Raw genomic sequence first — 15,050 nt, forward strand, 5'->3', positions numbered from 1 at the left:
ACTCTCTTCCACATCTTCTAGACCTGCAGCTAGCTGAGCTGCTCCACATTCTCTGAAAAAGGTCCATCCTTTCCTGCTTCTGTGCCTTTGTTCAGGCTGTTCTTATCCCCTAGCACGTGTCTCTGTGACCACTTTTTTGAAGTCTCATGTATGTTTCAAGTTCATCTCACATGGGGTCTTTTCTCCCTTTGGACCTCATAGTTCTTTACTGGAATCTCTTTTCTGGTGCAACATTCTGTCTGCACTTCTTTGGGCCCTTAACATCCTATCCGCCTGCTCAGGACCAAGTGTCCTGTAAAGCCGGTTTGGTGAGATAGATCAGACCCTACTCCCGGAGCAGGGGACCCCACAGGAAGGCAGGCGGAAGCCTGGGACACTGAGCGCCAGCACCCGAGCCGGACCTGGTGTCCAACAGCATCTGGGGGTAACGCCAAAACTGCAAAATCACGCAGGGGCCAGGCCGATGAGGGAACAGAGGCAGAGTTCGGGTGTGAGAGCTGAACAATTAGGTGAGACGGAAGAGCCAAACAGAGGGTCGGAAGCAGAGCTGGAGACGTGTGCTGGGTGTTGGGGTGTGGTGTGACCACTGTGCGGGTGTGGAGGGGGTTCGGGGGTGCGGGCCGGGCTGGACTCCTCTGCCTGGCCTCACTCGCACGCCTGCCCTCTGTCCTTGATCATGACACCATTGGAGCTGTGCACGACGTGGCCTCCCGCGGGGCTCTGCACGGACCACGGCACACACAGGGCCTAGCACACGGGTGACAGACCCGCCGGCGTGAACTCACGAGCAGTGAACACACGGGCTGAGGCAGCACCAGGAAAGGCACGTGGTGAATGGCAGGCAACAAAGGGCCAGGGCCAGCGAGGGGCGCTGCCATTCCCTCACTGTCCTCACTGTCCCTCTTTGCTTCCTCCCCTCCTGGCCCAACACCAATTCCGAATCAAAGAGCAGGGCTGCCGGGGGTTCTCCTGGCAACCCCACAGAGTCTCAGGCCCCAGCCTGACCTCTAAGTGAGTGCTGAGGATTGAGGATTGAGGCTCAGCCCTCCCCACTGCCAGGTCCTGCCCTCTGCTCTGGAAACTGATGTGTAATTCTCACGATAAACCTATAACAAGGACCAACATTTTTAGACATAATACGTGCCTGGCACTGTGCTGAGAACATCACATGAGTCATTTCATTTAATCTCACAATAAACATATGAGATAGGTACAGTTATTAGCCCCATTTAGAGAGGAGAAAATTGAGTTCAGAGAAGTTAAGTAATTTGCCCCTAGTCACACAGCTGGGTACTGGAAGAGCCAGGATCTAAGTCCATGGGACCAGCTACTGTGCTTTAGAGGAGCGTGTTGGCCAAAGAAAAAGGGGAGACCAGGTTCAAGGGAAGGCTTTTTTCTTCATGTCAGGGTAGGAGAAACCGGGATACTGTTCAGTTAATGGGGAGAGGGTAGCAGAGGGGGACGCATCACTGCAGGAGCAAGGAGGGAGGAAGTTGAAGGCGCAGGTGAGGGGTCACGATGTGGTGACTACTAGGGGAAAGAGGAGGGAGCTCGTTCCTCAAGGCCCCAAACCCCTCCACTAACCGAGGAGAAAGTTATTTTCAGTACGAGGCAAGGCAGGGACTTGGGCCTGGGTGGAATGGAGTTCAGTCTCCTGGCTGTGGGGAGAGGCCTGGGGCATCGCCTCAAGCTCTGGACAGGTCTGCGGAATGGAATAAAAGGCCCAGCTGAGCTGGCTGCCCCCCCCCACCCCATCTTACACCTCAGTGCTATAAATGAGAACAGCTCTGGAAAGAGCTTTGGCTCTCTGTTGACTCCTATTTAGCCCCTGGCTTTCAGCTCATACGGAGGAAGGGACCTATTCTTTCCTCCAACCTGGGGAGGAATGAAGGCCCACTGGTGAAGCCACTGTGTCTTCTGGAGGGAAGGGAGGTGCAGTGCACACCGACACCCCAAGACCTTGCCCGGCCATCACCAATGGCAGCCCTTTGCCCCAGCGCTGTGGCCAGCCCAGGGAGGGCTGAGCTCTTGGAAGCTGGAATTTCTCAGAAGGCCATCCAGCGAGCCTTTTGCAGGGGTGCTCAGGGCTCCTTGCTGTGCTGGGCAGTGAGTTATTGCAGCCTGTTAGCTTCAGCAGCAGGTGGAGGCATCCTGAGCTGTGCTCCTCCCTGCGAGTGAAGCCAGGTAATATCTACTGGCTCCAATGAATAAGGTAACCAGCCCTTTCATGGCACAGAGGATGCATCTCTCACCCAAGGTTTTTTTTTTTCCCCTTCTTTCTTTCTTCATTACGTTTGTAATTTTGTTTTATTATTCCCCATTGGAAAGCTGTGGAGTGAAAATGATGCAATCTACTGCTGTGAAATAATGTCGTGCTCAAGTCCTTTTCCAATAAGCCTTGAGGTTTGCTCTGTGACGGCTTCATTAAATTAGTAGGCTCCATGGCAAATGGAAAAACGCTCGGAGCTTTGGATTTTGCTAATCTGAACTGGGCTGCCTGAGACCTTACACCACCGAGAGGTTGGCTCTGCATGCTGGGGAGAAGAGGCTCCCGCCTACCGTGGGTGATGGCCCAGAGGCCACCACGTGTGCACGGCTGCCAGACCTCTCCTGCAACCCTTTGCCGTGATCCTCTGTGTGCCAGATGCTGCCCCAGGTGCTGCCACGTGCCAAGGGAACCGATAGGTCAGGGCACTGTCTCTCCAGGAGCACAACGTGTGGGGTGGGGGAACGGAGGAGGCGTAACTGTGCTGCAGGTAAACTAGGATGGAGCACGGGTAAAAGGTGAGCCTCTCCTTGAAGGCTGGCCAGGACTCAGACTACCAGATGCCGGTGAATATGCCTGAGATACTTGCAGAGGAGATGTGAGTGCTCCCCGCTTACCCTCCCATCTCCATCCCCCAGAGCTTATGAGAACAGACTCTCTCTCGCCAGGCTCTATTGTAGTATTAAAGATTTCCATTACTGATAGTTCTTTCTAGTTAGTGCTTTCGGTATTAATCTCTGTCATTATGAAGTAAAATATACATGATCCCTAAATCTTTGTGTATTATAACGAGATTTCATTGTTATAAATTTGTCTTCTCGGTCCTCCATTTCTGCCTTTGCTATCTTTTTAAAACTCTAATGTCTGGTAGCTATAGCCAGGAGGTAATTAGGAAGTCGTACTAAAGGATCATGGGCTTATTCTCTCACTCACTCCCAGAAATTTATTGAGGGTCTACACTAAGATATGGTCCCAGAGCCAGTGGGAAAGACAGTGGTGACAGCTAATTACAGCACTAAGGGATTTTGGTCTCAGCTGACACAGGAAAGCCCCCTCCACAAACACCTATAAATACTGGATAAAATACAATCAAACAATTTGAAATCACAGCTGCATTTGAAAGGAAGAAAAGAGAAATTCCAGATTTCAAAAATGAGTGGGAATTCAAAGCCAGCATGGTGAATGAGAGCTGAAAGGGAGGGGAAGCCAGATACCTGTGCAATCAGGACGGGGGTTTCAACACCCCAGTGGAGGCAGATGTGAAGACCACAGCTTCATGAGTGGCTGGGGCCAGAAATGGGACCCTACACTTAAGTGGGTGCTCAGAAGGGCTAAACAAACCCCACCTACCAGCTGGCATGGGAGCAGGACAACAACTTGGGTAGAGGAAAGATAATCTGCAAAGGATCAAAATCCAAGATTGTGCCAATCACAGATGTGGGGTCCAAATTCACTGAACTTTCACAGTGTGGAAACTACAATTGGAAAAATCAGTGTACATACTGGTTTGAACTCAATGGTACCCAACAGAGGCAAACTTGAACCTTCCCTGAGGCATGCTTCCACAGCCCAGAGGAAATAACTCCTGCTGAAGATGAGCTCACACAGAGAAATTACACAGTACATAAGAAAAGAAACTGCCAAGAGAGTGAGTCTCAAATTCAATATGGCACCCAGCGTGGCCGCCTACGCTGACTCCACAACTACTGAAAAACTCCTGGTTCTGCCCATCCACTCAACACCATCATCTCTCCAACTCTAATCCAGGTACTGGAGAGTGCCTGAAGCCCCTGTCTCTCTTCTTTCCAGTTCATAAATGTATACAACGTATGTATAAATTCCCTTTCATTTAATTCACACACCACACCATCTAGATACTTAGGAGCCCCTATTGCTCATGTCTGTTCTCACTAGCCAGAGGCAACTCCTGGTGAGGCGTTTCTGCCACGTCTGGCCACCTTCTCGCCCGGCAGTTTGATGAGACTGCTCCAGAGTGGTGACTCCCCAAGCTGGGTTTGGGGTCTCTATCTTGTTAGCCCATAAGATATGAAGAGAGTAGGTCCTTTTCTGCTTTCATATGCTGATGTCATTGACAAACTTTCACTTTCATCCACAATACTGCTGGCCTACAAAGTGAGCCGTTCCAGGTTCCTGAAATCTGGCATTCAAACTCAACGATCAGAGTTGACCAAGGACTCTAATTCAGCACCCACTAAAAGACCTTACTGCCCGGCAAAGCTTGGCCACCCTTGCTCTGCTGCATAATTGCAGGACACAGGAATCTCAGACTGGGGCAGGTTGCTGTCCCATCCAGGTATCATCAGCTTTGTCTTGAATCGGTGGAGCTTTGGAACTGCTGCTATTCTTGCTTTTAAATCACAAATTACTCTTGCTTTGGCTCCATCACCATCAACTTAGTGAAGAGAGGGTATTTGGATAACCCTACACAGTTACAGGGTTCCGTATTGGCATCAGTTTTTAAGTTCTGCTTTCCACTAAGGAGGTCGTAAGATGCACACCCTGCAGCTCAAATGTGAACCTTTGGCGTCTCCATTAGCAAACTACCCCCCACGTCCTTCAGAGTCTTTGTTATTGTCCCAAGTTCTTTCACTAGTAAGAGGAAGGTCCGTGGGATCCCCGAGCCTTAGCTTTTCTGCCACATCTAAGCAGCTGAGATTAAAAAATAAAATGTTTGTCCCTCTGGGGCAGAGGCCTCCATTCCTGCTTCCCCATTTCCATGGGTATTCAACAGAGACCTGTGGCCACCTACACTCTGTGACTTTACGGGGGGAGTAAACTAGGAGTAATGTCCCTTCCTCTTGGACAAGGAATAGTGTTTCCAATCACCCATGTAGGAGAATATTCACTGAGAGCTTGATGTGCCTGACTCAGTGCTGGGGCTAAAGTAAGTCATGAGCCAGCTTTCCTGCCCCCGGGGAACTCCCAGACAGGCACAGCTACAGAGGGAGACAAGGACACAGATGGGGACAATACCAGCTCCTTTAGTTATTTTAGTGCAGAATCTGTTTCCCCTATTTAGGGGAGAGGGCGCTGGTGAAACTGTCTGTTCTTTCTTCTCTGCAAAACTGGTTTAAACCCGGTGGCCCTGTAGCTTGAGCAGCCAACAGAATATCTTCTTCAATAGGTGTCTTTATCTCATGGCCTCCTCTCTTTTCCACAATGGGGTGTGAGCCAGCCCCACAAAGGAGCCAAATCGTAACTAAAGAAGGCAGCAGGAGGACTGCATAAACAAATCCAACCACCAGAGGGCGTGCTGGATCTGCACACTCAGCCCTTCACTTTCCATGTCTGCAGTAGCCCACAGTCATGGATTTTTAAATAATGAGCTTGAACAACGGCCATCACGGAAGGCTTTCTGGATGAAGGGGAGACTGACACGTGTTCAGGGTATAAGATGGGAGATGGATTCTGAAGTGGATCCAAATGACCCCCACCTCCTGGTACCAGCTCTGCTGTGTAATCCTCTCCCCTTGAGTGTGGCTGGGCCTAGCGGCTCACTTCTCTCAAATAGAATGTGGCAAAAGTGATGGGAGGTAACTTGTGAGACGAGGTTGGAAAGGACTGTGACTTCCGTCTTGCTGGTACTCTTGCCTTCCTGGCTTGCTTGGCTTGGTGGCTGGGTTAGAGAGGCCGACACGGCAAGGAACTGGGGGCAGCTTCTGGCCAACAGCAAAGAGCCAGATGCTACCAACAACCACTGCAACACCTTGATTGCAACCTTTTAAGTCACTCTGAAGCAGGGGACCCAGGGAGGCTATGCCCCATAGAAACTGTGCGATCAGAGATGTGTGTTGCTTTAAGCTGCTAAGTTTTGGGGTCATTTGTTTCTCGGCGATAGATAGCTAAAACCATTACTCATCAGCACGTGGCGAACTTACCTCGGCCGAGAATGTACAGGCAATTCCGGGAACTTTTAAACAACATGGGTCGGTTCTTTCCTTAAAGCCCAGTTACTAAGAACGGACAACCACCATACCCAATTCCCAGAACACACTGGGGATTTGTTAGAGGAAGAAACTCCCACACCGACGGCCACAGACTATAAAGCCATCAGGGCCCATAGAGACGCCTAGAGCGGTGATTCCAACCAGGGAGGAGCCTGGACCCTGCCCTGGACCTACTGCAGTGGGATCCCCACAGGTAGACCCTAGGGCTGCTGAATAGATGCAGTTTCCCCAGATGAGACAGACTGTGTATCCCTAGGTAGGAAACACTGCTGTCCTTCGCCTCCCCCACTTGATGTAACAGGAGATGAAGGGCCAGAGAAGGTATGTGTCTTCTTCAGGTCGCACCGCCTGCCAGCGGCAGCTCAGGATCAGAGGGCAGGTTTCCCATCTCCCCATCCTCGTTGTCCACCCCCAACAAGGCCCCACCAGCTGCCCACCTCGACTCAAAGGAGAACTCAGCCTAGCTCTGAGCTAACCTAAGTGGAAACAAAGGAGGAGAGACACAGAGGCACTTTATTTGCTTTGAAAAGCACCTCCGCCCTTCGTCTCTCAGTCGAGTCCCGGCCTAGTGATGATGAAGGCTGTTCTCTCTGGCCTCTTTCGTTAAGACAGGGAACAACATCAACACTTCCCATCAGATCTCTGCCTCCAGATACCGCGCAGGGGCAGACCCAGCCGGGACTGGAACTTAACGGCCTTGAGAACACGGGGATCTGTCTGTCTCTGAGTTGCTCTTGGCTTGCCATCTCTTCCTGCATCCTCTCTGACAGCCGCTCCTGGCCTGGGGGGCTCTGCCTTCGCCTCCCCACTCAGGGCTTCTGCAGTAGTTCAGGGCTGCCTGCAGCCTGGTTTCCAGTCCGACTCTCATCCGGGGAAGCGCCACCCCGCGGCCCCTGCCGGTTCCGACGCGGATCTTCAAGAGCTCACCAGGTCCCAGCGCTGGCTCATAAGTGAGGACTCACACGGGTTGACAACGAGCTCCCTGCCATTCTCAGTGCCATCGCCAAACATGTCCGTGTCTAGGCAGAGGTGGGATGCCACGTGCTCGATGCGGGAGCCAGTCTTGGTCCATTGCTGGGAAGATGGAGAGGGGAGAGGATGAACCAGAATTCTCCGGCTAAGGTCCTGGGTCCTAGCAATAGTATTGGGAGTTCCAGCGTAATCAGAAATGTTGACACCACATGGCTAGGGTCATCCAGAGACTTGACTTCATGGTCTCATGGAGGAAGAAAACTGCAACTAATTGCCTTGCCAGGTATTGTTGTTGGTTTTCTTTTTTTTTTTTTATCGGATTAAAAAAAGTCAAAGTGAAATCAATATGTTTGCTAGGAAAACTCATTAGAAGGCAATAACTTTCCAAGCAATAGGCCAGAAAATCTGAAGCGAGTTAGTCACAGGAGCAGCTAAAGAAATGATCCACGCTTGGCATCTGCACCGTCATGAAGAAGTGGGTGAGAATGAGGAGGGGGGGATGGCGAGGCAGGAGGGGTGGAGGGGCTCCTGGGCAGCACCTGAAGCCGAACCTTTGCTCCTCCAAAGTGCTTCAGCACATGAGGGCCCAAGTAGAAAGGGGGTCTCATGCTGCTGCTTCCCAGACTTCACCTCACTGGACAAGGAGGGAGGGGATGGACACGTATTGGGCAACTACCAGGTAACGTCGGACCAGGTATCATGGATCATCTCAGTGAATTGCTCTAAACAGCTACCCTGTGTGATGGGCATCATCAACTTCATTTCATAGAGGAGGAAACTGAAGCTCAGAGAGGTCCAGTAACCTGCCAAGGGTCACACAGCCAGTGAGCCATAAAAATGGGTATTTGAATCTCAGTCTCTCTAACACCAGGACCCAGTTGGCAGGAAACTGAGTGGAGCCAACACCGTGCCGCCAGAGAAACTAGGCACAAGGTACATCCAGAGTGCTATGAACTTTGCTGGACGTCCTGCCAGAGCCCAAGGCCCCTGAAGGCAGAGGTTCGAGTCTGTTCATCCTTGTGGCCCTGCAGGCTCTGTCCCAGTATGCTCCTGCTCTGGGATCCTGGGTGGGCGTCGGAGCAAGACAGGACAGTACAAGATACACATGCAAGCTGAGGTATATCGCGGTCAATAGGCTTTCACATGGCAGCTGATCGCTGCTGAGGGCACCACGGATGGTATCAGAGGCCCCTCCCTCCCTCTCCTAACCAGAAGGACCTCTTCCTTATCAACCCTTCCTCCTCTGAAGCTTCTCTCTTTTCCTGCACACGAGACTTAGACCTACACCGGCGGCCACGTGCCAGGGCAGACGCGCTGAGCACTTACCTGTTTGTCATCTCCATTCTTGCAAAGGACAAGAACCACTGGGGCGCCAGGGAACAAGGTGATGACTGACAGGCACAGCTCCTCCTGGAGGATCTGCTGGGTGTATGTGAAGGCCCAGATCTGGAGGGGAAGAAGCCAGAAAGGGTCACCTCAGGATGTTTGGAAGCCACCCCTGCTGGGATACTACTGTGCCTACATGTGACAATTAGCACAGCTTGGTACGAAGCACGGGGGTGGGGGTGGGGGTCCTAGTGGGAATTGACTGTCAACAGGTCACCTGGGAAAATGCTACTCAAGAGCCAGAGATTCTTGGGTCACACCCTCGGTGACGTCCCCACCCCACTCCCAGGAAGGGGACTGGCCTGGGGCATGCAGGCTGCCTCTGAGAGGCAAGGACCAATTCTGGGCTCTGGCCAGGAGACTGAAGGACACCCCGGCCGAGCTGCATGGTCTCCAGTTTCTCCGTTTGGATTGGTATCTGTTCCCCACACTTGACATTTCACGCAGCTACCTGGCAGGTCACACTCCCCGTCCTCCCAGCTGTCTTTAGAATGTCCCTTCTTTGAAAAGGAGTCCAAATCGGCGCCCTGAGAACATGAGAGTTGTGACAAGAGGCAGATGGAGGCGCAAAGGGAATGAGGGCGGGGGACAGGAGCAGGAGGGAAAGAAGGAAGTTGTGAGAAGTAAAATCAGTCCAAGAGGGCGCATGCACGCCAGCACTCCAGGGGAACACTTGGTCATGGAGCTCGGGCAGGGGGAGCAGCTAAGGAATCGGATGGACATGCAGAGTTCTGACGGAGGCGAAGGGAACAGGGCATTCGGCGAGGTTCATTACGAGGAAGGAGGAACGTTTCCTTCAAGTGCCAGAGACCAGAGAGCAACCGACTGCTGAAGCAGCCCGGGCCACCGCCCAGCTCTTCGACCAGGGGCGGAAATGCTGGCATAATAGTTGTCAAACGTGAACCTTCAAGAGGTTTTTCCTAGGTTGTAAAACAGGGATAACATCTGTCCTTTGCCTTCATCATGGGGCAGAGGAGACTTGTGAATCGGATGCCCCGAGGGGAGCTGCAGGGAGGACCCCTTTAAGGGCTGTGTCCCTCCTCTTCCACGACACCCTTACCGCCCAGTGGACCTTCTGTCCCCGCACCAGGCCACTTGGTGTTGAGAGACGACCTAGACCAGAAAGTACTCCCTGGGGAGTGGATGGAAATAGAGACGAACAAAGACTGGCTGTGAGTTGAGAATTCCTGAAGCCTGGGGATGGGTACATGGGGGTTCTTCATACTCTTCCACTGAGTTCGATTTCTGTATCTATTCAGTTTTTTTTTTTAATAATAAAACGTTAGGAAGTGTACTCTTCTGGCTTTGTGAACATCACCATGCTACGCAAATCATTTGCCTTCCTCTAGGGTAAGCTGCAACGGGAAGACGCCTGTATGCATGGAGGTAACGTCGGAACCATGACAAGATGGCTAAGAGCGGCTCACGTTTCTTGAGCACCTACTATGTGCCAGGCACCGTTCTGGGAGCTTTACACTTGTTAACTTAATCACAAGACTCCAATTAGGTAGGTGTTGTCATTATTCCCCTTTTACAGATGAGGAAGGTAAGGCTCAGAGAGGTTATCCTAAGTCAGGTACAGTAAGTCTCCCCAACAGCTCTGCTCAAGCTACTGCTGCCGCTGGGGTCATGGCTCGTTCCGGGCCCTTTGATTCAGTTTAATCTCGGGAGACCCCGCCTCCAGGTCATAAATATTAAAACGACAGATCAGCTCCTCCTTGACAGGAGAGAGCTGACAGGAGCTTTCTCCTCTTGGCCAGTTCCCAGTGGCAGCCCCTGTGAGAAGGGAAACCAAGGTCACACCCCATGTCGGGGGCCGGGGAAGGCGCAGACCAGACCTGACACTGATGGGAACTGGGCAAGAGTATGAACGGAGGCCCACCCGCCGCGGACGCCACACCAGACCAGGGGACACGCGTGCGGCTGGCTTCCAGCCTGGGCTGCCCCCCTTTACTTCCCACCCCACCTCTGTCCCCCACTGTGAACTCCCAGCCTGCATCTCCCTGCTTGGTCACTCTTCTCTAAAGGGTCCTCCTAGGGCCTGGGTGTGCGGACCTGGGACACAGTCCATCCTCTGGAACGGACCCAGGGGAGAGAGATCCTCGCAAGTCCTGAAATCAGGCTCGGGTCATTAGGGTGGTGGATTCTGGGGTCCTACACATTTAGGGAATGTAATGTAGAAGGTAGACACAGGTCCTAGGCGTGAGCCCTGAGAATTCCTTGGCCTGTGGTGCGGGGGGAGAGCAGGGCCCAGGTTCAAGGGCAGGGCTGCCAGGGGGCCATTTGCCCAGGCCCACCGTACCACTGGCCTCAGTGTTAGACTTCTGCATTGTCTGGAAATGAGGATAAACACACAGTCACCGACGTGGAGAGAAGATGAGGCTCGTCGCTCCGTCCCGTGACCCGACCACACAGCTTGCAGTGAACCATGAATTAGCATTTTAAAAATAAACCCTGTAATTATCTTCTGATCACTACAGTACACTGGCTTTGTGTTATGTTAAAAGCATTAATTGATTAAATATAAAAACTTAAAATATACCACAATTTCTGGTAGCCCATTTTGGCACTTCTTTTTGAATAACCTAGGGGCTTCAAAAACCAGAAGTGCTGAGGATGGCATGGGATAGGGTGGGGAGTGGTGGTCCTTTTAACTCTGAGACATCCCATCCACAAATGCCTTTTGGGAAGGAACGTATATGGTACCCTGGGGGCTCTGAGGAAACCACCTCGAGACGCCCGGGGGAGAACGTGCACAGGTACAGACAGGTATTGAAGCCCTCATACTATGTGGACTTTCCATTAGCTGGTGCTTTACTGGCATCGATATAATTCAGCCTCGCAATTCCCCAGAGGGACGCAGCTCTGTGACCACACATATGCAAAAGAGAGTTAAGAGGGAAGCAGAACATGGGAGCAGGTGGGGAAGGAAGCAAGGAGAGGTTTTCCGATTCTTAGTCTGCGGCCTGTCAGGCTTTGCAGAATGGTCAGTGATGAATGGGTTGATTAAGTGAATCTCAGAGTCAGAAATGAATTCAAGAAGGCAGCACTGGTTGCTCAGGCTGGCCTCGCCTCGACCAGTGAGCACTGACGGCTCCATTTCGGGGACTGGCAAAGTCACAGCCTTCAACCCAACGCACACAGACACGGCCATATCCATGGAAGCTAACCCAGAGGCCATCCTGGAGGTGGTGTGGGATGCCTCGCCCCTCTGGGATGGGCTGGTAAGGGGCTGAGGAGGAGGCAGTCCATTCCTGGCCCTCCAGCCTCTTTGCTGCTGCCCTGGAAGAGGGGAACTGATGATGGGGAGGGGATGGTCCAGGCTGGACAGCCTGAAGGCCTCTGTGCTTGGAGGAAGTCTCTGGAGCTGCCAGTGTGGGCGGGAGACAGGAGTGACCCGTCACTGGGGGAGGAGACTTCTCGCTAGTACATGCTCACCTGGCCATGGCAGCCAGCCTGGGGCTTACTGTCCTGCACCGGCTGGAGAAGCAGAGAGGAAAAGTTTTCTTCAGAGAAGACACCTGAAGGAGTAAAGTTCTGAAGGGAGCAGGCATGAAGCTAAGTTGGGGCCCAAGCCCAGGGGCTGATCTTAGAATGGTCCAGAGCCACCGCTAGTAGGCAAGGGCTCTTCCCCCGGGTTTGGGGGAAGAGCTCTGACCTTCATCTCACCCACCCAGGCTATCTAGTGGCCTGCATGCATCCCTCACAAGCCAGTAGCCTGAACTGCTGGGGATCCAGGTGGGAGGACACACTAAAAAGCTTTTCATTTACGTTTTTTCCCTTTCTTTAAATTGGGATACAGTGAGATTGGTGCATCTGTCTTCTATCTTTCACAAATATTTTTCTAGGGAATCCAATAAAATTGAGAGGAAACTTACTACCCAGAAGGCTTCTGGGGCTTCACACATTTACAAACGGATGATGTATTTCTCTTTCTACCCAAGGCATCAGGTTGCTGCCATCTTGAATACACACTCAGGTTAGATATTTTGTTCCCAAGGTTGACAAACCAGCCAAGAAAGGGAAGGGAGGGAGGGTGAGGGATGGATGGGGTTGCGGTGGAGCAGGGTCGTGAGCCAGCATTGGAGCCAGAGGACAGCCATGGTCGGATGGTCTCCTTTCAACAATGGGGACAGCCACGTGCACGGGGACATGCCACCTGGAGAGTCAGTGGCCAGCTGGAAGCAGAGCTCAGGGCCCCCGAGCCCCATCCTCTGCTGCTCTATCACCCCATATGTTGAAGACTCCAGAATCCACCACCCTAATGACCCGAGCCTGATTTCAGGACTTGTGTGGATCTCTCTCCCCTGGGTCTGTTCCAGAGGATAGACTGTGTCCCAGGTCCGCACACCCAGGCCCTAGGGGGACCCTTGAGAGGGGAGTGACCAAGCAGGGAGATGCAGGCTGGGAGTTCACAGTGGGGGACAGAGGTGGGGTGGGAAGTAAAGGGGGGCAGCCCAGGCTGGAAGCCAGCCCCACGCGTATCCCCTGGTCTGGTGTGGCGTCCGCGGCGGGTGGGCCTCCGTTCATACTCTTGCCCAGTTCCCATCAGTGTCAGGGGAGGGGGCTACCCTCTGGTCTGCCCCCTCCCCGGCCCCCGACACGGGGTGTGACCTTGATTTCCCTTCTCACAGGGGCTGCCACTGGGAACTGGCCAAGAGGAGGAATCTCCTGCCAGCTATCTCCTGTCAAGGAGGAGCTGATCTATCGTTTTAATATTTATGACCTGGAGGCGGGGTCTCCCGAGATTAAACTGAATCAAAGGGCCTGGAACGAGCCATGACCCCAGCGGCAGCAGTAGCTCGAGCAGAGCTGTGGAGCCAGGTTTCCAAATACTGCCTTCCTCACTTACTAGTGTATGACCTTGGATAATTCTCTCCAGGTCTCAGGTTCATCATCTGCAAAACGAGCATAATAGTAACACCTACTTAATCGGCCTGATTCTCAGAGACAGAGAGGTAGGGGCAGGAGAGAAGGTGAACAAGTCACATGAAGGGGTCTGAGGGGCAGATGCAACTTCTCTGGACAGGCCAAGAGGCAGACAAGCTGAGAGATGCAAGAGGGGAGAAGAGGCAAAGGAGGGTTATCCCATTAGCAGGAGGCGCTGGGAAGGAGGACGACAGGACGGGTAGTTTATGTAGGGAAGAGCAGCAGACACCGAAAGCATGAGAAAGGTAGTGTCAGTCAGTCCTGCAAGGGTCTATACTCCACGCACACACGCCCAGAAACACATGCGCACGCCCACACGTCCACACACTTGGGGGACGAGTCTAGCTGAAATTGCTATGCGGATTTCTATCAGTGGGTTCAACACCTTCAGAATACTTGGACAGGCATCCCAGGCTTGCTGTTGGCCACGCGTCCGCTAGGAGAGGGCTGTGTCTAACCCGGCATAATCCCACCCGGCACCCCAGCCTGCAGCCTGGTGCCCGGGGCACCGTGCACACTCGGCGGGTGTCATCTGTTGAAGGGAACTGAACATCGGCCTGTCTCCTGTGTTCTTCCCATATCCTGAATTCTCACTGCTGCCACACACACCCGGCTGTTCTCTCCAAAGCAGAGAGGAGTGACAGCTTGGCACCATTTTCTACAAAAGAACTCTTTGCTCACTTGAAGACTGTTACTGTGCTAAACCTTAGTTTCCCACAGTGACAGCTTTTTCCTCTCCCCTTTCTCACTCTGCTGGGACGTCAGCCAGAATAGGTGCCATTCTCCTCTAGTCAAATAAAGGCCTGGGGCTTCCCTGGTGGCGCAGTAGTTGAGAGTCCGCCTGCCGATGCAGGGGACACGGGTTCGTGCCCCGGTCCGGGAGGATCCCACATGCTGCGGAGCGGCTGGGCCCGTGAGCCATGGCCGCTGAGCCTGCACGTCCGGAGCCTGTGCTCCGCAACGGGAGAGGCCACAACAGTTGAGAGGCCTGTGCACCGAAAATAAATAAATAAATAAATAAATAAAGGCCTGGCAGCTTCTGCCTGGGCCAGGCTATTGGGTGGCCCCTCCCTGAGATCCAGAGATCCCATGGCTCCCCCCGCCACCTTCCTTATGCAGCCAAAGACATTAAGCAGCAGAAAAACCCCTACTTTGATAGAAACAGATGAGGCAAACTTCTGTCTCAGGGAAAGGGGGATGATAACATTTTGGCTGTTGGTGATCCCCCATGAGCAGGGCCCACACATAGATTCAGAAGACAGGGATGTGCATTATCTACTCACACATTCTACAAAATGCCACTGACAAGTGGTATCATTCTCAACCAGGCTGCCACACCTAAAGCGAAACTGACACCTCTATTTCCTTCTGCTTTTCCTGTCTGACTCAGGCAGCCCGCTTCCATGTCTTGCTGGAGCAGAGATTATTTTTGGAAAAAATCTCAGCAAGCTGGAGGCTGGTGGTGCAATGCCTCAAATGCCAGGCTGAGAGTGTGGGTTTTTGTGGTAGACAATGGGGAGCCACTGAAG

General features: G+C 52.7%; 1 protein-coding gene across 2 annotated transcripts in view; it reads right to left on the reverse strand.

Annotated features, from left to right (window-relative positions):
- Positions 1–7,149: 7,149 nt before the first annotated feature.
- The window catches only part of GALNT14 (polypeptide N-acetylgalactosaminyltransferase 14), a 211,821-nt gene continuing 203,920 nt past the window's right edge, over positions 7,150–15,050 (reverse strand). Inside the window, exons 14-15 of one of the 2 annotated variants that reach the window (XM_060117198.1) lie at positions 8,533–8,652; positions 7,150–7,308 (exon numbers count right to left, since the gene is read on the reverse strand). In XM_060117198.1, the coding sequence (XP_059973181.1) occupies positions 7,150–7,308; positions 8,533–8,652 (279 nt within the window). The remainder of the gene's footprint in view (positions 7,309–8,532; positions 8,653–15,050) is intronic. The other variant, XM_060117199.1, reaches the window with a different exon arrangement.

The sequence above is a fragment of the Mesoplodon densirostris genome, chromosome 14 (assembly GCF_025265405.1).
Source record: "Mesoplodon densirostris isolate mMesDen1 chromosome 14, mMesDen1 primary haplotype, whole genome shotgun sequence".
NCBI classification, from domain to species: Eukaryota; Metazoa; Chordata; class Mammalia; order Artiodactyla; family Ziphiidae; genus Mesoplodon; species Mesoplodon densirostris.